The 21,755-nt window shown below is 42.8% G+C and overlaps 1 protein-coding gene across 1 annotated transcript in view; it reads right to left on the bottom strand.

Annotated features, from left to right (window-relative positions):
• pex5la (peroxisomal biogenesis factor 5-like a) overlaps positions 1-21,271 on the bottom strand; it is a 103,006-nt gene extending 81,735 nt beyond the window's left edge. Inside the window, 3 exon segments of the mRNA XM_067994726.1 lie at positions 6,039-6,167; positions 17,516-17,557; positions 21,179-21,271. Of these exon segments, the coding sequence (XP_067850827.1) occupies positions 6,039-6,167; positions 17,516-17,557; positions 21,179-21,271 (264 nt within the window).
• Between the last annotated feature and the right edge of the window lie 484 nt (positions 21,272-21,755).

Below are 21,755 nucleotides of genomic sequence, written 5' to 3'. Positions count from 1 at the left end.
CAATAGCAATGAGGCTTTTTGCCTCTCTTCCGTGCCCAAAAACCAGGCGCAGTGGTGTCTAATTTCTGCCCTGTTATCTTTTTGATGACTTTGGAAAAGAAAAATCCAGAGAGGGTTCTAAACCAGAATGAGTTTTGAAAATATTGTGATTATGATTGATTAATTCACGAACATCCAAATTTTTGACCTAATGTAGACTCCTTGGAGACTTTTAAGAATGGAGTCTTGCTAATGTAAAAGGTTTGTGTATAAAATGAGTCTGGGCAGTTTTAGCTTAGTTTCTATTCATTATAGGTATAAATGGGAGTGGGGGCATTATGTTGATGGTATCTCTTTTTAAGCATTATTATTCATCTGATTTTTATGATTATGTGTAAATCTGCCTGAGTTCCATGATGGTTTAGTGTACCTACTATGAAAAAATCAGCTTATGATATAGTGAGCCCAATATGTTCAATTTCCTTGGCAGTCTTATGATTATGGGGCAGAATTCCATTGGCTGTTCTTCATGACTCTGCCGTAATTCCAGGGAAGTCCAGCAGAATAGTTCAGAAAAAGCATGGACCCGGATCCTGGGCTTGGTTTGAAAATCCTGCAGGTTCTGTGCCTTACATAGAGGGGGCGATGCTGAGGGTGGGCGCTCCCCACACCTGGAGCTCCCATAAAGGATACCGGTGAGATGGTGCATTCTGGCCTCCAGAGGATGCCGGTGGACTCCATCAGGGCTGGAGGGGAAGGGGCGGGGGGAAGTCAATGCCAGGGAAGCAGTCTGGATCTCTATAGTATAGGCAAAGTTAAAAATATTTTTTGATGTATCAGCCATCTTACAAGGAGGACTGATAGGGTTTGCCTGGGCAGCCTTGCCATTGATGGCCAGGTGACAGTTTTTTTTTGTTTTTTTTTATTCGTTCACGGGATGTGGGCGTCGCTGGCAAGGCCGGCATTTATTGCCCATCCCTAATTGCCCTCGAGAAGGTGGTGGTGAGCCGCCTTCTTGAACCGCTGCAGTCCGTGTGGTGACGGTTCTCCCACAGTGCTGTTAGGAAGGGAGTTCCAGGATTTTGACCCAGCGACAATGAAGGAACGGCGATATATTTCCAAGTCGGGGTGGTGTGTGACTTGGAGGGGAACGTGCAGGTGGTGTTGTTCTCATGCGCCTGCTGCCCTTGTCCTTCTAGGTGGTAGAGGTCGCGGGTTTGGGAGGTGCTGTCGAAGAAGCCTTGGCGACTTGCTGCAGTGCATCCTGTGGATGGTGCACACTGCAGCCACAGTGCGCCGGTGGTGAAGGGAGTGAATATTTAGTGTGGTGGATGGGGTGCCAATCAAGCGGGCTGCTTTATCTTGGATGGTGTTGAGCTTCTTGAGTGTTGTTGGAGCTGCACTCATCCAGGCAAGTGGAGAGTATTCCATCACACTCCTGACTTGTGCCTTGTAGATGGTGGAAAGGCTTTGGGGAGTTAGGAGGTGAGTCACTCGCCGCAGAATACCCAGCCTCTGACCTGCTCTCGTAGCCACAGTATTTATATGGCTGGTCCAGTTAAGTTTCTGGTCAATGGTGACCCCCAGGATGTTGATGGTGGGGGATTCCTGGCACTTATCTGGCGCGAATGTTACTTGCCACTTATCAGCCCAAGCCTGGATGTTGTCCAGGTCTTGCTGCATGCAGGCTCGGACTGCTTCATTATCTGAGGGGTTGCGAATGGAACTGAACACTGTGCAGTCATCAGCGAACATCCCCATTTCTGACCTTATGATGGAGGGAAGGTCATTGATGAAGCAGCTGAAGATGGTTGGGCCTAGGACACTGCCCTGAGGAACTCCTGCAGCAATGCCCTGGGGCTGAGATGATTGGCCTCCAACAACCACTACCATCTTCCTTTGTGCCAGGTATGACTCCAGCCACTGGAGAGTTTTCCCCCTGATTCCCATTGACTTCAATTTTACTAGGGCTCCTTGGTGCCACACTCGGTCAAATGCTGCCTTGATGTCAAGGGCAGTCACTCTCACCTCACCTCTGGAATTCAGCTCTTTTGTCCATGTTTGGACCAAGGCTGTAATGAGGTCTGGAGCCGAGTGGTCCTGGCGGAACCCAAACTGAGCATCGGTGAGCAGGTTATTGGTGAGTAAGTGCCGCTTGATAGCACTGTCGACGACACCTTCCATCACTTTGCTGATGATTGAGAGTAGACTGATGGGGCGGTAATTGGCCAGATTGGATTTGTCCTGCTTTTTGTGGACAGGACATACCTGGGCAATTTTCCACATTGTCGGGTGGATGCCAGTGTTGTAGCTGTACTGGAACAGCTTGGCTAGAGGCGCAGCTAGTTCTGGAGCACAAGTCTTCAGCACTACAGCTGGGATGTTGTCAGGGCCCATAGCCTTTGCTGTATCCAGTGCACTCAGCCGTTTCTTGATGTCACGTGGAGTGAATCGAATTGGCCGAAGACTGGCTTCCGTGATGGTGGGGATATCGGGAGGAGGCTGAGATGGATTATCCACTCGGCACTTCTGGCTGAAGATGGTTGCAAACGCTTCAGCCTTGTCTTTTGCACTCACGTGCTGGACTCCGCCATCATTGAGAATGGGGATGTTTGCAGAGCCTCCTCCTCCCGTTAGTTGTTTAATTGTCCACCACCATTCACGACTGGATGTGGCAGGACTGCAGAGCTTTGATCTGATCCGTTGGTTGTGGATTCGCTTAGCTCTGTCTATAGCATGTTGCTTCCGCTGTTTAGCATGCATGTAGTCCTGAGTTGTAGCTTCACCAGGTTGGCACCTCATTTTTAGGTACGCCTGGTGCTGCTCCTGGCATGCTCTTCTACACTCCTCGTTGAACCAGTGTTGATCCCCTGGCTTGTTGGTAATGGTAGAGTGAGGAATATGCCGGGCCATGAGGTTACAGATTGTGCTGGAATACAATTCTGCTGCTGCTGATGGCCCACAGCGCCTCATGGATGCCCAGTTTTGAGCTGCTAGATCTGTTCTGAATCTATCCCATTTAGCACGGTGATAGTGCCACACAACACGTTGGATGGTATCCTCAGTGCGAAGACGGGATTTCATCTCCACGGGGACTGTGCGGTGGTCACTCCTACCAATACTGTCATGGACAGATGCATTTGCGACAGGTAGATTGGTGAGGACGAGGTCAAGTAAGTTTTTCCCTCGTGTTGGTTCGCTCACCACCTGCCGCAGGCCCAGTCTAGCAGCTATGTCCTTCAGGACTCGGCCAGCTCGGTCAGTAGTGGTGCTACCGAGCCACTCTTGGTGATGGACATTGAAGTCCCCCACCCAGAGTACATTTTGTGCCCTTGCTACCCTCAGTGCTTCCTCCAAGTGGTGTTCAACATGGAGGAGGACTGATTCATCAGCTGAGGGAGGACGGTAGGTGGTAATCAGCAGGAGGTTTCCTTGCCCATGTTTGACCTGATGCCATGAGATTTCATGGGGTCCAGAGTCAATGTTGAGGACTCCCAGGGCCCTCCCTCCTGACTGTATATCACTGTACTGCCACCTCTGGTGGGTCTGTCCTGCCGGTGGGATGGTGATGGAAGAGTCTGGGACGTTGGCTGAAAGATATGATTCTGTGAGTATGGCTATGTCAGGCTGTTGCTTGACTAGTCTGTGGGACAGTTCTCCCAATTTTGGCATAAGTCCCCAGATGTTAGTAAGGAGGACCTTGCAGGGTCGACTGGGCTTGGTGTTTTGCCGTTGTCGTGTCCGGTGCCTAGTGGTCCGATGCCGGGTGGTCCGTCTAGCAGCTTCTGACAAGCAGGAGCCCCTGATACATCTGTATTGGGGTGGGCACACACAACCTCTGCTAGGGGCAGCACTGGAGTTGATCCCGATATAACTGCTGATTTTTGGGACCTAGATGTCCATCCATCTGAGTTATTTGAAATTTGCCAGGGTTAAATGCATTGGCTTTTCTTGATGATCTGGCAGCAATGCATGAATCTCTAGTAATCTAGTGATTCTGATGTATCTGGAATTCCTTGGTGCTCTAGTACCAAGGTTGTCTAGTTGCTGGATACATTGTCTGTATTAGTCTTCAGTGGCATATTCACATTCTCCCTTGTTCTACAGATCCAATGCATCTGAAGTCCTGCTAGGCAAAACCCTGCACACTGGCACTTCTTTGACAGATTAAATCTAAATTTCATGAGGTGGGAGAGGAATCTAAATTAATCAATCTCTAAATTTAATACTTACCCCCTGCTGAATACATGGATAAATAGAATAGCTGAAGTGAATAAAATTTGGTTAAGCTGAGTACCATAACTGAATGCTTCTTATATGTATAACTTTTTGCTATGAACAGTTTATTTTTAATATTCCAATTTTTATCAGTTCAAAACCACCTGCTGCTTTGGGTAACATAATCTACAAGTACCCAGTTATATCGCTCATCAGGACATAATGGGCCTGAAAATTTGCAGGTGAGGTGGGCACATCCCTGCAAAGTGCCTCGAGCAGCCCGCCTGTGGCTTCCTCCATTGACCCTGTTGAAGTTTGCGGGGTCTGAGAAGGGGCCACATGTAAAGGGCCTTTGACTGGTTTGGAAGCGCATCTGGGGCACCCTCATGCTGAAGTATCTGGAAAGTCCAGCAGAAGTCTGCTAGACCTATGGATTGCCGAGTCCAATCATGGAAAAAAATCCAAGGCGTCTCAGTGGCCTCCCTGTGTCAGGGGCCACTTGTTAAAAAAGAACAAAATATTTTCAGTCTTGCTTGTCTTCAGAGATTCAGGCCCCAATCCTGGCCTGAACTCGCAGGTGGGCCACACATCTACCCCTGCTGGCGAGGGATGTGTGGTGAACAACCTTATGCCAGATCCTGACTGAGAGCCAGGCCCAACTTAGGGAGTCCTCTTATGCTGATGACCTTGTAGGGGCGGGTGGACGAGTTTTCAACTGTTACGGCTGACTCCCAATTGAAGTTAAGGTGGGAGTTCACTAGAATGGCCACAGATTTTCAGCACCAATGTTTTTGCAATCCATGGCTGCATGGGAAAGGGCCAAAATTGCATATGTAATTCTGTCCCTTTCAATGAAATTAACAGAAAAAAGAAATAGTGAAGATTGAATCTGCTGTTTAATACAGAAATCACAGTGATGTGTTAGCAGTTCAGAGCTTTGCAAATATCAACAAGGGAATACTTATGTTAATACTGATGTACAACAAAATATTTTGGCCTATTAAAATGTATCACATTTATTTACTACTAGCTAAAACACTGATGCAAAGTCAGTGACATGTGATGGAAAACTTGAAGGCAAGATAGAATCCATATTGCATATATAAAAGGACAGGACACATTGCTGAAATGAGCCATCACAAGTGTAAATGTGGATGTGAAAGGATCAACAAAGTTAAAATCTCTAAATAGAAAATAAAGCACAGATTGACCAGATCTACATTATGCTTTGTATGGCTGGGCAAGAGGGAAAGAAGATTATTATTTGTGCTAGAAATGAGGTTCTTGAATATTTTATTTCACAGGATGACTTTTTAAAAAAAAGTCAATGAATATTGTGCATTTTTAGGGATTAAAATTGATATGACTTATAAGTTATTGTAATGAAGTTCACTTTCAAATTAACAGTTTTTAAATGAACACAACAGCATCAATACTGGTATTCAGCCTTCAGTATGCTTTAAGGCGAGTAGACTAATATCTGATTCAGACTTTACTTTAATCCAGGTAATGTACCAAAGTGATACTTGTCTAGATTTTGCAAAGCTGAGCGGAGCATTTGAGGAAGTTATGGACAAACTGATGTCCCCCATAGACATTCTAAAGGATGGGTCCTACTGGTAACATGATTTGAAAGCAATCAACACAGGATGGGGATGGATGTTAATAATGGCACAGTTAGGCAAACATTAACTGGATATTGCATCAGTATTAACTGGATTAATCATTTTTAAGGAAGATTCTTTCATCTTAAGCTGTGTTTCATAACTTTGTCCTCATACATTCAGCTGACATGACTGAATGACCTCATGCCAACTTGATATTGGCATGATGCTGCCCACCTGTGATGTCACAGTGAGGAGGGGTTTTCCTTCTCCAGACTCCTCCCTCGGTATCTCCTTCATCACCATGGTAACACACTTATCTGCAGCCCTAGCGCCTTTCCCCTACAACAGTGAAATCAACAATGACTTGTGTCAGGAGACTTTAAGCTATTACTGTTCAATTTATAACTTTTCTTTTCAATAAATGTTTTTTGTCACACTAACACTTTTATAACATTCTTAGAACTGAAATAAACTTTTAAGTTTTAAATTGGTAAAAACATTTTTTTTGTAACCAAAGCATGAAGTGAGCAGTGGAAATACCCAAATCATCGTCACTACATCACTAATATTAACCATGGAACTTCTTGCTACAGATAATCCAATCACAAAAAGCATCCATTTTGCCCTAAAGCCAGAAGAAACATGTGCCATTGGTGGAAACTTTATGGCACACAAATTGCAAGGAAATATTGGGGAAAATATTAAATATTACAGCGACTAGATTTTTTTTGTATTATTATATGGATTTTACACTCTTAAAAATAAAGTTATTAATTTTCTTAGCACATTTGTCAAATGCAGACACTAAAGAAATTCTATTTCTGTTTTTCATTTTCCACCTTGCTTCAGGGCTCACAAGAATTTTATTATATGCCATTATTTACTAATTTAAAGCTCTGTTATGCACATTTTCTTTAAATTGCATATTTTAATGTGATTTATGGAAAAACTTAACAGCTTCTGGTGGACATAAAATTTGAAATTTAAAGAACAAGTATCACCATTATGCTCCTGTTCAAAACCAAATGGTTACTAAGAGATTTGAATTTAAACAGACCTTAATTTATTTCTATCTGTTATTTGTTTTCAATATTTTTGTTTGAACGAAAGCAATTGAAGACACCACTGGAGGAAACTAAACAGAAGAATCACTAAGGCTGAGAGTGTAAGTGATCTGAAATAACATCAGTAAGTATATAGCCATTCTGGGTGTCTCACATTTAACTTTGGGGTTTAATTTATCTCACTCACTCACAGGCTCAGTAATTTCAGCATTCACCATTTAAATAGAAATATTCAAAACAAATCACTATTGTGAATGAAATACAAAAAGTATATATGTTATAGTTTATGATAATTCTTTGTATATTTAAAATAGTAACTTGAGGTGATACTCATTCTTTAAAGATAGATTTTAAGATCCTTAAAGCATATATATAGTATTTAAATACTTGAGAAAAACAAGATAAAATATAAATAAATGTGCAAACAATAAGTTTGATCTGCTTTTATGTTAGTCAAATAGTATAATCATCAATGCACTGGAAGAACAGCTTCAGATATAACCAATGTACTGAGCACACAATTCAGCTACTTTGGACTATCAAATTGCTGAATCCTAGAGTTAAATTGCATGCCTACAGCTTAGGTTAAAACAATCTGTTCTTAGTGGACCATGATTGTAATGGTGTAACTGTTTCACTTCCATTAACAGCAACATCACACAGAATGCAATCACTGATGTTGAGCTGTTGTCGTCCACAAAAAGAACACAACAACTATGTTGTAACTGTAATTCTCTATCGTTGTTACCTGCCAGAATCCAGGATGGAACAAATGTCAGTGAAGCAGATAGGCTGTACTCTGGATTACCAACATAAAATTATTTTTTTCCTGATTTTTCTTGTTCTATTTAACAACGGAACTCTTTTACAATAGATCTAGAATTGCCATTTGATTAATGGCTGCTTATGTAAAAATGAGACGTATACTCTCATTAAATAGTCTACCAAAACCCCCAGATATATTTCTTACTTGATCATTCCTAGAAGAATTTTTTTTTAGGTTTTCCAGATGCAGATTGAGTTTATGGTAGTTAACAGCATTAGTTATGCCTTGCTCAAGTGACCATGCTCAAAATGACAACTTACATTTCATCTTTTGGAGATGAAGATCTACAAAATGCTGGCATGTTGCGAGACACTAATAGCCATTTTGAGTCTGATCTCTTGGATTGTTCAAACATAACAGTATAGACATAAACTACACATGATAGACCAAAGTTTTAATGATGAATTCAAAATATATTTGTGGGATTTGGCAGCCTCAGTTTAATTAGAAATAAGTTCTTATTTTTCATTCTCATACCAACAACCTTGAATATTCCTTTAAATACAATTGATTTCTTTCACAGGAAGGTTTTAGTAAAATGGAGACAATTGGCCAAAATAAAAATTGGTGACCAACATATGAATTACAATTCCTTTGTACATTTGTAGTGAGTGACAAAAATACCTGCTTGTATAAATAACAAAATGTAATAAACAACATGGTCTATATTGATAAGACATAACATGCACGTTATATACAACAGCATTAATAGGCAACATCTTCATAAAAATAGGTTAACAGTTTTTCAATGGGTATTTCATAGTAAATGAAGTTAAACAAAACAGCACATACTGAAAATATTTTTAATAATTATAAGAAAGTTAGCTATTATTGGAAGTCACTCAGCCAGCACTGGCTTGATAGAATATGTTGAGTAGGTTTAATCACATGGAATCACAATCTAGAATAATTACTCTACTCATCAATGTGACCACTGACTTTCTACATCATCACTTATCTATTACAAATGAGTAACCACTATCTAAACAATCCAATTTTGAGGCTCTGGAGCACCCAGCTGCTTGATTATTATTTATGAATATAGCAACTGTTGCCTGAGCTATCTGTCTAAAGATTCCAGATCAAATAGAAAGCCACATGTAACGCATGTATGTGTGAAAGTGCATTCTTCATGAAGTAAGCCATAAACTAAACGATTTTTGAGGAAAGACATGAAGTCAGTCATCCAAAATGTAAATCCTAAACTAGATAGTCCCAATGCTACAGTTATAGACAAAAAATTGCTGAGATGATCTGTGAAGAACGGTAGGAAAAGATATCCATATCCATATGTTCAAGATGATAGCAGATAATATTTTAAGTGAAGTACAATTGTATTATTTATAATACATATGGAAGGTGTTTTGTCCACAGGAATTTTTTAATAGAGAATGGAATTTCCTAAGCTTGAACACGTTGGTCATTTCCTGCATGTAAATCAAAGGTGCCCAAAATGGTAACAGAAATGGAGCTTGCTATGATTTCCACAATAATGGCTAAGATGTGCACGAATTTATATTTTTGTGACAAAAATTTCTAATTTATCTAAGAATTTGGAGCCCGTGTACCATTTTGCACCAAAATAAAACAGCTTATATGCCTACAAATACCAATTTATTCACAGTAAACTATTTGTATTAAAACATTTTCAGTGGTCATAGATTCCTTTAATTCTACTTTAAAGCATTATAATTTGATATCTGCAGCATATAATTTTGTAGCTGCTACAAAGTAGGAAGATGTGAAAATTACGAAATGTTAAGTATTTATTCGTTGTTTATTTGAAATATTGGCCCAGATTTTCCTTTCGTACATACCTTGGAACATTCAGTTCCCAGACACAAAGGAGAGGAAAAAGAGGCAGTGACCAAATAAACCCCTGAAACTTCTGGGCTTCCCAAGAGGGAAAAGTGGGGAAGGGCAAGGGAGGGAGAGCCCATGCCTACAACATGCACAAGCATTGTAATAATATAGAAATAGGGCAGAAGGGCCTAATAGTATCTCCTTTTTCTCCTTGGAAAACCAATTAAGTGCCCATTTAGAGGGATAAATTTCTTTACTCAAAGAATTGTGAATTTTTAGGAATTCTCTGCTCCAGAAGGCTGTGGATGCTCAGGCGTTGAGTATGTTCAAGACTGAGATTGATAGATTTTTGGACATTAGGGGAATCAAGGGATATGGGGATAGGGTGAGAAAGTGGAGCTGAGGTAGATCAGCCATGATCTTATTGAATGGCGGAACAGGCTCGAAGGCCGTATGGCCTACTCCTGCTCCTATTTCTTATGTTCAGAAGAAGTAGGCAGGTAGGCCTCAGATCAGAGGATCTCAGCAGGGCCTGAGACTGTTAGGTGGAAGACAAAGCCTTTTCTTTCATAGGGTCAACCAGTTGAGGATTGGAGCTGGAGGCCTTTTAGCTGCCAAAAGGTTCCGAAGCCTCTGTCCATTACTGCTGTTGGTGGGGGATGTCAAGGCTGCTATTTCTCTTTATAGTTGTAAACTTGAAAAAGTTAAACTGAACCTTCAGCCCTAGCAGCTAGCAGACACCTAATGGGTGATTTTAACCATACCTGCCCAGTGGAAATCGATAGCGTCCTCAGGCCCCGACTGCAATTTTAACTGTGGCCTGAGCAAGAAGCTATTGTGGCTTTCCCACCATGTAACGGCAACGGGAAGAGGATCCGGGGCCATAAGAGGCCCAAACAGATAAGTTTCTTTACTTTCCTTGCGGGGCCAGCAGGACCAGGAGTGCTTCTCTAGGCCCCACAAGGAAAGTTTAGCCCTCTCCTGCCCCGAGCTCTCCCCTTCTCTCCCGAAGTCCCCTCCCTCCAAACTTGCCTTGTTGCCTGCAACCGTTCCTTTGTCACTGGCCAGCAGCCTCCTGCTGCTCAAAATTCCACTCCCACCCGCTGGTCTGCTGGCCGCCAGCATGCAGATGAGGACCGGGACTTACCCTGCCGAGGTCGGGGGGTGGGGGAGGGTAGGTGGTGGTGGTGTTGGATGGTGCTCACCTTGCCCCTCTGGCCACCCAATTCCCCCTCTCGGTTAAAATCGGGGCTCAAATTTTAGTGTGACTCTGACCTCCATGTCACATGCCACAATATATGGTATTGCAGTTTTTTATTGGTGCTGGAAAAGCACTTACCTGCTGGATTTGGCAGCTCCCATCTCTCTTCAGCTGAGCCCTGGGAAACCTGGCACACAGCTGTTAATTTCAAATGGCTCCCAAAATCTGAGGAATGGAGCCTTGTTTAAACATTATAATCACTAACCTGCCTCTCCAGAGTGGGATAGTTGGACACCCTAAATCTGCCACGCTTAAAACGGAAGAAGGTACGTTTGTGGCGGGTTGGGGATGCGTTTCACATTTTTGCCAATTTAACCACCCCAGAACCTCTCCCGCCCTTCATGGGAGGGGGGGGGGGGTTCAAGGGGGTTAAAAGTCCCCCCTTCGTGTCTGGCAATAGGGAGTGGGAGAATGTCCCAGGTTATAATAGGACTGTTGGTTCGGGGACAGGGTCTGTGGGGAGATACTTGGGTGTCAGCACTCGTAGCGGAGGACTTGTGCATGTATTAGGGAGAGAACTGGTGTCTGGAACACCAAGGAGGGTCTTAGGGTGTGTCAGAATTGTGGTAGTTGGGTTTACCAGCACTGGGGATCTGCTGCATTGGCAGAGGCTTCGATGCCTGGAAGCACTAGTGGCAGGTATCAGGATGCGACGGCACTGGGGGTGGGAGCATCCTTGGCTATTTTGGCATTACAGGGGGCAACAGAAGCCCGAGGGTCTTGGTGTATTGATTGGGAGGGGTGGAAGTACCAGGGTCTGTCAGTACTGGGGATGGAGAGTTCTGGGATCTTGTAACACTGGAGAGAGTCCCGGGTCTGGTAGTACTGGTGAGTGGGGTCTCTGTGTCTGGGAACGGGCATCCGTTAGTCCGAAAGCTTTGGGGGCAGGTAGGGTCTGAGAACACTGAGCAAATGGGCTCCAGTATCTGGGAATACTGGGTGGGGGAATACCAGCATCTGGGAGCATTGGAGGAGTGGCAACTGCATCAGGAAACAAGGGTTTTGGGCAGACAGAATGTGCGGTCCTGAAGTCTGGGAGTGGATAATGGCATAACTGGGTCTGGAAGCACTGGAGGTAGGGGGGGGGGGGTTGGGGGGAGTGATGTTCTTGAGTTCAGAAATATTGGGGGAGGGTGCTAGGTTTGGCAGCATTGAAAGGAAGGAGTGGCCAGGAGAATCTGAGCTGACTTACTCTGGATCATTCTAGGTCATCAAACCATCATCACACCAGTGGCTGGAGTCATACCTAGCACAAAGGACGTTGGTAGTGGTTGTTGGAGGCCAATCATCTCAGCCCCAGGGCATTGCTGCAGGAGTTCCTCAGGGCAGTGTCCTAGGCCCAACCATCTTCAGCTGCTTCATTAATGACCTTCCCTCCATCATAAGGTCAGAAATGGGGATGTTCGTTGATGATTGCACAGTGTTCAGTTCTATTCACAACCCCTCAAATAATGAAGCAGTCCGAGCCCGCATGCAGCAAGACCTGGACAACATCCAGGCTTGGGCTTATAAGTGGCAAGTCACATTCATGCCAGACAAGTGCCAGGCAATGGCCATCTCCAACAAGAGAGAGTCTAACCACCTCCACTTGACATTCAACGGCATTACCATCGCCGAATCCCCCACCATCAACATCCTGGGGGTCATCATTGACCAGAAACTTAACTGGACCAGCCATATAAATACTGTGGCTACAAGAGCAGGTCAAAGGCTGGGTATTCTGTGGCGACTGACTCATCTCCTGACTCCCCAAAGCCTTTCCACCATCTACAAGGCACAAGTCAGGAGTGTGATGGAATACTCTCCACTTGCCTGGATGAGTGCAGCTCCAACAACACTCAAGAAGCTCGACACCATCCAGGACAAAACAGCCCACTTGATTGGCACCCCATCCACCACCCTAAACATTCACTCCCTTCACCACTGGCGCACAGTGGCTGCAGTGTGTACCATCCACAGGATGCACTGCAGCAACTCGCCAAGGCTTCTTCGACAGCACCTCCCAAACCCGCGACCTCTACCACTTAGAAGGACAAGTGCAGCAGGCACATGGGAACAACACCACCTGCACGTTCCCCTCCAAGTCACACACCATCCCGACTTGGAAATATATCGCTGTTCCTTCATCGTCGCTGGGTCAAAATCCTGGAACTCCCTTCCTAACAGCACAGTGGGAGAACCTTCACCACACGGACTGCAGCGGTTCAAGAAGGCAGCTCACCACCACCTTCTCAAGGGCAATTAGGGATGGGCAATAAATGCTGGCCTCGCTGGCGACGCCCACATCCCATGAACGAATACAAAAAATCCCCATGCTGCCTGCCCAGTACCAACTCTGAAGCCAGTTTTAAATGTGAAAAGCACTTTAATACTGTATTTGCCGACAGTATACTTATTCAGAGACTAACACAGTGGTAATTAATTCCAATGTTTACAATCAGATAACACAGGTGATGTAGTTAGTTACTCAAAGACTCAATAAAAATATTCACAGAGGACGTAATTAGCCTGCTTTGCTTAACTGAAAAGTTTTCAAAATTAAATTGCTTGTATTTTACAAAATAATCTCTGAAATAAGTTTTCTAGAATAATAAACAGAAAAAATATATATTTTACAATTACTTGATTAACTCTGTGCTTTGTTTCTCCAATAACCATCATAGCTGCTCCCTTTCTGTCTATCTCGTTAAACTCACTTTCTGAAGTAAAAAATAAATATATTTCATTTAACAGTTTACTTGAAAACTTACTGGAGTAGATTTTCAACTTGCCGCCCATGTATAAAACTGGTATTGTGGATCAGCTGCCCATTATACAAACTGCCTGATTTTCTTTTCAGTTGATTTCAATGGAAATGAAAATTTGGTGGTTTCTATAACGTGTGTCCCATCCACAACGTCAGTTTTACACACAGGTGGCAAGTTGAAAATCTACCCCATTGCATTCAAATCATTTTCAAAAATGCATGAACTGAAATACTAGTATACACAAAGATACAATGTGACTTTTCTATTAGGAAAAGTTATTTTTCTTAGTGGGGAAGTCATATTGCAGCTTGGTGGTCTCATGTAATGGAGGCCTGAGGCCTACACGTCCTAGCACAGGGAACGAACCCCGCAGCCAGTTCATGCTGACAGGGTGGCGCGAGTCAATTTCTAGGCCTATAAATTTTAATTAGTGAGAAAAAATGGCAGCCAAGATTTTTTGAAAAAGCCTTTTGAGTGATTTAGCTCATTTACTTGATCTATTTCATTACTCATAACCAGATCTAGAAACACCACTGCTCTTGTAGACTACTAACATACTGCTTGAGGAAGGGGTTCTGTACACATTTTAGGAATTCCATTCTCTTTTCTCCATTTACTCACTCTCTGTCCCAAGCAACAGTAGATAATTGTGTCAGTTGTGGCTCAGTTGATAGTTCTCATGCCTCTAACTCAGAAGGTTGTGGGTTTAAGTCCCACTCCAAAGGCTTGAGCATAAAATATAGGCTGACACTCTGGTGCAGTACTGAGGAGTGAGATGCTCTCTTTCAGATAAGACATTAAACTGGCAGTCTGTGTCTGCCCTCTCAGGTGGATATAAAAGATCCCACGGCACTATTTTGAAAAAGAACAGGGGAGTTCTCCCTGGTGTCCTGGCCAATATTTAACACTCTTCCTTTTCATACGATTTTTTTTTGTTTAAGCTACCCCCTACCTTTACAAATAGTCCATGTGAATTTATTCCTCCTTTTCCACATGAAAATTATCCTCATCTATTTCTTCCTGCACTATTAGCCAATCCTGGATGGTTTCATTTTTCCAGTCCACCTTCATACTTTAAAAATCTTGTCATATTTCTATTTAACTATTTTGCAACTGCATTAGTACCCTTCCTGTTCAGATGTAGCCCACCTTGTGGAATAGCTCCCTTCTGCCTCAGAGCTGGTGTCAATGCCTAATAAAGTGGAATCCCTCTTCCCGACACCACACCTTTATCCATACATTGATTTTCCTAACCTTCTGGTCCTTTCCTATTATAACGCTTGGCCGAGGAAGTAATCCTGAGATTACCACCCACAAAGCCCTCCTTCTGACCTTGTTTTCTAAAGTCCTAAATTCATCTTGAAGGACTTTAGACCTTTCTTCACTTACATCATAGGTTCCCACATTAACCACAATAATTGGTTGTTCTCCCTCCCTTTACACAATCTTTTCCAGTCTTTCTGATATGTTCCATACCTTAGCACCTGGGAGGCAGTAAAGCATCCAGGCCTGTCGGTCTGGACTGCAAAAGACCATGTCAGCCCTTCTAACTATTGAATCCCCTGTCACTACTGCATTTCTAGCTGTGTTGCTAATCTCCACCTTTGAGCTACCTCTTGTTTGTTGGTGCCAGTGATATTTATTTGACGGCCCTGCCTCGAGTCGTGATTTTCCCCACAGGAAGCTAGAGCTTCAAATCTTTTTCAGAGCATAAGTTGCGTTTAGTGCTCCTGTTCTAACCATTCCTTCTTGACTTTGCCTGCCCCTCAGGTAGTCACCCATCTTTCCTCCTCCATTGCTTGCTCACCATCTCTCATCAGTGTGACTACCCTGTCAAAGTCTCACTCCAAGAACTGCTCGCCCTCCCTGATGAGTCGAATTGTCTCCATCTCCTTCGCAAATCCTGAGATTTTGAGCTTTTCCAATGTGAGTTGGAGATACTTCCCACAGACATGTTTGCCTGAGTCAACACCTGGGGGGTGATTTTAAACCCCAAGAACTGGTGGGTTGGGGGTGGGTGGGAGTTGAAAATAGTTGTTTTTTGGGTCACAATTGTAACCCGGCTTTATTTCCGAGTTTAACGTCGGCGTGTAAAAGTACAGGCATCGCACTGAGAATGCAAAGTCCGAAAATTTTGTGGTTGCGACCCAAAAAAAACAACTATTTTCAATTCCCACCCGCCCCCAACCCACCCGTTCTTGGGGTTTAAAATCACCCCCCTGGTGCTCTAAACTCCCACACCTTGCAAGGGAAACACATCATTGTTCCTTCCTGTGCTGCCATTTTTAGGGTTAGTTAGTTTGTTCGACTTTAAAGTTTATATTACTTCTGCATAATATCAGCTGGTCTACTTAGCACCTCCTTTCCCCTTTGCGCCTGGATCCCCCTCTCATCAAATTCATGTTTTAGAAGCCCTTACTCTCATTCTGTTCCCACCGCACTCTGTAATGTGCTTCGGGATCAAGCTGGAATTCTTGCAACTACCTCCCTTTATATATCTATTCGACACAAACCAGTTTCAACTGATTAATCAGCCCCCAAATACACCATATCTGATTAATACCTGACCAGTGACCTACTTACAGTTTACTGACAGTGCTTTGTTTTTTTTCTAATTAAAGAAGATATTGACTTTTGATTCTAAATTCAAAGCAGTAAATTTCAATAATTTATTGAGTGATTAATGAGAAATTGTTATGGGTCCATGAATCTACACGCATAGGTGTTTTCCTGTTGATTGTATCATGTGAAACCTGCCAGTGTATGAATTATGTCAGAGCTGCACAAAGAGAATTGTATTGTTTCTCTTCGAATTAAAGAAGCACGTGGTGATATTTGATCCTAAATTCTAAGTAGTTAATTTCAATAATTGATTGAGTGATTCAGGAGAGATAGTTAAGGGAATTTGGATCTATACGCATAGATGTGGACCCTAATATTACTCCCTTGCGAGTCTCGGCATTCATCGGACGGGAACTCAGCTAAAATTGCGAAGGAAAGGAATAACAAGGTTATTTTCCTGTGGATTGTCTTATGTGAAACCTGCGAGCATATGAATTGTAATTTATTGTGGTTTTAAAAGAAAACAGTATGATAAAAACCCTTATTAATCTCTTGTTAATCCTTTGAGGTGCTCTTTACTTTATGTTTCTTATCATTACTTTCATCAAATGAATTTCCTTCTTTTGTGTCTCTTTAAAATATTTGGGATTTTTTTCAGGTGATTGTTTTTGGGGGGGGAAGGAGAGGAAGAGGAAGAGGGATGGGCAAAGGAGGAATAGGAGGGGGATAGAAAAGGGTGGGGAACTTTGAGAAAAATCTGTAAATTTGTTTTGTTTTTTATTGAGGTCAGGTCCTTAGGTTGGACAACCAGTGGAACTCGCTGGCAGCCTGCCCATTCCGGGGATGAAAAGGACGGAGCCATTATGAGGACCTGGTCTCATTTAAATGAAACCGGCATCCCAATGCAGCTCCCTCGCCCAATATTGGGTGGGCCAAGAGGCTTCCTGGCCATAGCAAGGTAAGTCCGAGGTGGGGGGGCATGGGTGTGGATGGGGGTGGTGGAGGTTACAATTGCGGAAGCAGGAATCTGGGAAAGCAGTGGCCCACATTATTTCTGTGGGACTCCTCCTGGCCACACAAAAATTACTTAAAACTTACCTTTACAGGGACTCTTCAGCACTATCACCAGTGATAGTACACCGGAGAGAGTACACTGTACATACTCTGACCAATCCTATCCTAAAATTGCAAGTGGGGTCCCATGTGCGTCATAGGCCTCCTATTTGCATATTAAAAGAGGCCTACTACCTAAAACAGGCAGGTGCTTCTGTCCACCAGTGGTAGGTCCCTGTTGGCAGTGGGCCAATCGTTGGCATTAATGGGGCGGTAAGCCCACTGACGCCAGTTTGAGATGGTTACCGCCCTATTAATGTTGATTTCGGCAAGTTAAAATCCACCTCATTATCTTTCCATTGCAAGGTCAATGTGGACTAGATTGCTTTTCCTACATTGTGAAAAGAACTCTCATTGTCTTCTCCAGGATCACTAACCTACAATTACAAGAAATAAGAATTACAAAGATTTAAGAATAATGGTAAAATTAGAGTGGCACTCATCATGAAGCTAGTGCGCTTGCATAGGTGGCAGGAGGGTTGGTCTCAATGCTTTTTGCATGGAAAGACCCTCCTAACCATTTCAACACATTCCCTGCAGATGGAAGCAAGGCCGCATTTTGTTTTGCTGGGAGTTGTAAAATTGGGTGAGCCAGCAACTCTTAAAGAGATGATGCTCATGACAATAACAGGAGTTTACTATTTTTCAATCTAACACTTAAGTGAGGTGTGAAAGTATAGATTTGCTGAAATATGTATAATGAGGGATGTGCCTAAGACTTTCTCATTTAGCAATGACTCCTTGAAAGTCTTGTTACAAGACGTGCAGCAAAAGAAAAACAGAAAAACAGAAATCATTCTGACGGCAAACGCCACCCACTGTTAAATCTGAGGTGCAAGTTACTTGGATGGAGGCAGCTGAGTGAGTGAATGTGGTCTCCCAGGTTCATCTTACCTAAGAACAAAGGTTAAAAAAAAGTTCATTGGCATCAGGAGAAGTGCCAAGGTAAGTGTAGCCACCTTTGTATACATCCATAGAAGATTTTAACCCAAAATAACAGTTCATCTCTGGCATCTTCAGAGAGATAGCATGCAAAGCACGAGAACATTTATTCCTTTTGCCATTTCATACCACAGAAGCTGTAGGGCAGAACTGCAGTGGGGAACAGTAATACCTTGCCCATAGTTCAAGTTCAGCTTGCAATGATCTGGCACAGGAAAGGGTGTGGTCTGGGCACAAGGGTGCTGTTTGTGTGCTCCGGCAATTGCTAACATTTTCCCAAATATGCACTGTTGACAGATCAAGGCAATGTACAAACACTGAGAGAGGACCAGGATTGGTGATGGCCAAGCCGTGTTGAAATCCAGAATGAACAGATATTCCTGGTCCTTTTCAGCCACAAATTTGTAGAGGGGAATGGCGCAGGTGAATTTGGAGGGATGGTGACCCCAATAGTACAGATAACTTTTGTATTCTTTAAGGCAACACTTTAACTCAATTTGGAAGGGACGGCCCTTTATATTGCTCACATTGTATATGTGCGTTCCCCTCTCGTGTTTCAGTGAAGTGGGAACAATGCAAAATACATAGCAAAATTTAAAATTTTTCTTGTGTGGTTGAGCAATTGCACACATCTGCAGTCAGTCCAAACACACCCCTGGTTGTGTTTCTTTTTGCCCTCAGCTTCTAAATATGTAAACTGGAACGCTCAATTTTTCAGACCCTCATTTTGTTGCATGTACAAGCAAATCTTACACCTACTTTTATACATGGCTACATAGTTTATCATCTTTTCCAGGCTCCCTTGATTAACTTCTAGCTGTTATTTGTACAGGATGTTGATTTTAGAAAGCCTCTGTGTAAAATCTCCATATCAGATGGTGACTTTTTTGACAACAAATTAGCTTCTGTCTACATTGAGCCCTGTGTCAATTATTTATTTTTCCCACTTGTTGTAGCCATCAATAGGTCTGCAATGGAAAACCCCTGATATAAGGTGCTGGAAAGAAGAGGAGGGCCCTGAAAGGATCGCATGTAGGTCACAATGCATGAGAGGTGCTCTGTGCCCAACTGCCAGTACCCACATATCAACATCTGCAGACTGAAGTGATCAGATGTAGATTTAGGAGATGATTAGCGCATGTAGGCTCCAACCCTCAAGGTAGGTTGTGGCAGGAGGCATGATGGCTCAGATAAATGTGAAGGCCTGACTAACTGGTATGTTCTTCAGAAGTACCCCAGTCACAGCATGTCAAACATTACGTGGTACCGCATGAATGGTTGCATGCAAAGCCTAATGGGCCATACTCACCAAGATGCCACCAACCATTTTTGTAGGAATTGTCGCACTAACTGGCAACGACTATGTCTTCATAGGGTCTGGGTCAACAGAGCGGTGCCATATTCTGTAATGACACCTGCCGCTAATATGCACCATAGGGCTGTCATAGCAACTGACAGCTGGTCAGCTATGGCCTCAAGCCTTTACAGGGGGTTTCCTTTCCCTTTAATTTTGTCTGTCACTTTTTAATCTCCAACCTCCTCAGCCTTGGTTAAAGGCCGTTAATGGGCTGCCATGCCTTATGGGCCTTTCTAAAAGCTTTTAAAATTTTTGTTCCTCCATTGTTATACTTGCTTTTAATTTTCCCCATCTCCTTTAAATTTCACCTACGTACAATTTTTCACTTCCACCTTATACTTCCTCTTCATACTTGACCTGGCTAGCATCTGGATCTGTGACTAAAAATGCAAATGAGCTAACCCAGAAAATTTGAGGATTTAGCACCATCGCTTAATCTTTTAGACACTGCTTGCACCTGATGAGGAAAATTGGCCTCAACAAGACCAGGATGGTAATACCCCAAAGCTTGGGGAATGTCCATTGGCTTTACCTTCCCCAACTCCCTCAATGCTCATAAGCAAGGGTGATGTTTCAAAGAGAGTCAAAGGCTTGTAATTTCTGAGCTTTCCTTCAGTTCTGGTCTGTCCCTTGCATCATGTGCAACCTTGTTATTGTTCCTAAAAATAGTCTTGGAATGATATAAATTGAAGGAGCACACATTGAAATACATGTCCAACCTGCAGCTGATCCTGGGTGTCAACACCTGACCATACATCATTCAACTAGGTGGTGTTGCAGTGACTTTTGTGTGAAGCACTTATAAGATGTGTGAAGAATTGAAGAATTTAAGTTGTAAGTTGCAGCTTGAATGTATGCCCTTCTGGAGTATGGACATACCTGGTAAGCAACAAAAGGGTTAAGGGCTTGATATGGATCAACCGATTGATGGGCAAAACTTTGATATTTGTCTACTTCAGCCATCTACATAGTGTATGGTATTATTGTGTAGCCATATCTTCTTAAGGTTTCTTAAGGTTTGCCATTTTCTTTTGTGTTTTTTCACAGGTCCTCTGGGTACATAACACAGAGCTGATCTTAGCAGCCACCTCCTGTAAGGTATGCTTCCCTACTGTTCTCTTGAGGAAGGTGCTCTGGAGTGCCAAACAGGGCAACCCTCCTTTGCACACACCTCATGCAGGAGCACCTCCATTTTGCTATCCAGCAAACAAAGGGTTCAGGTGCCTTGCTGCTCCATCACTTATATGTAGACTCCATTTCCTGCCTACACATTTGTTTTGCTTTTGCTACATCTGGGAAAGAATGACTAAGAGATTGTCTTAATCTAATAGTAAGTGATATTAATAGCAAATTAGATTTTGGGAGATGTTTCATTACACATTTTTTATTACCAAGGATGTAGCATATTTCCACACTGGTAAGTGAAGTATTGGAAAAATCATCCAAGTTCACAGAGAAAGCAGTGGCTCGTAATAAGGTGCCCATTAAATCCCAGAAGATCCATAAAACATCAGGGTCAAATGGAATGCATCCGACAATAAAAAAAACAAATGGAGAGAGCAGCAAACTGTACTATGGCAGAAATTGTAACACAGAAATGGTATCTGCATATTAATAAATAGCTAATATGAAAATAAGAATTTTTAGGAGCAGATGGAAAGAAAAGAAAGACTTTAGTTGGATTTATACAGCACCGTACCATATTCCTCACAAATGTCTCAAAGCATTTCACATACAATTGATCACTCTGAAGTGCAGTGGCTACTGCTATGTAGGCAAACATAACAGACATTTTGCACACAGAAAAGTCCCACAAATATCAAGGAGATGAATGACCAATTAATCTGTTTTTGGTATTGTTGATGAGGGAAAATGTTGGTTAGGATACTGAGTGAACTCCATGCTCTTCTTTGAACAGTGCCAGTGAGATCTTTTATGTGCGCCTGAGCCACCAGAACAGGTAGACAGTGTTCAGTTTAATGTCTCCTCCAAAGGATGATACCTGTGATAGTGCAGCGCTCTCTCAATCTCACACTGAAGTATTAGTGTAGATTATGTGCCCAACTTTCTGACTCAGAGATAAGATTGCTAACAACTGAGCCAAAATGAAGCTAAATGCTATTAAACCAAATAAGCCAATACTGTGTTAATGATTTACTAACATTTGAAAATGCACATATCCTATAAATTTATATAGTATTTTTGATTTTGATTGATCTCAATCCCAATTAGTTACCAAATCCCTGAATACCTTCTTTCTCTGACAAGCCTTTTAG

This window comes from Heptranchias perlo, chromosome 13 (assembly GCF_035084215.1).
Source record: "Heptranchias perlo isolate sHepPer1 chromosome 13, sHepPer1.hap1, whole genome shotgun sequence".
NCBI lineage: Eukaryota > Metazoa > Chordata > Chondrichthyes > Hexanchiformes > Hexanchidae > Heptranchias > Heptranchias perlo.
The sequence above is the reverse complement of the archived record's forward strand: the minus strand, read 5'-3'. Positions and strand labels throughout refer to the sequence as shown.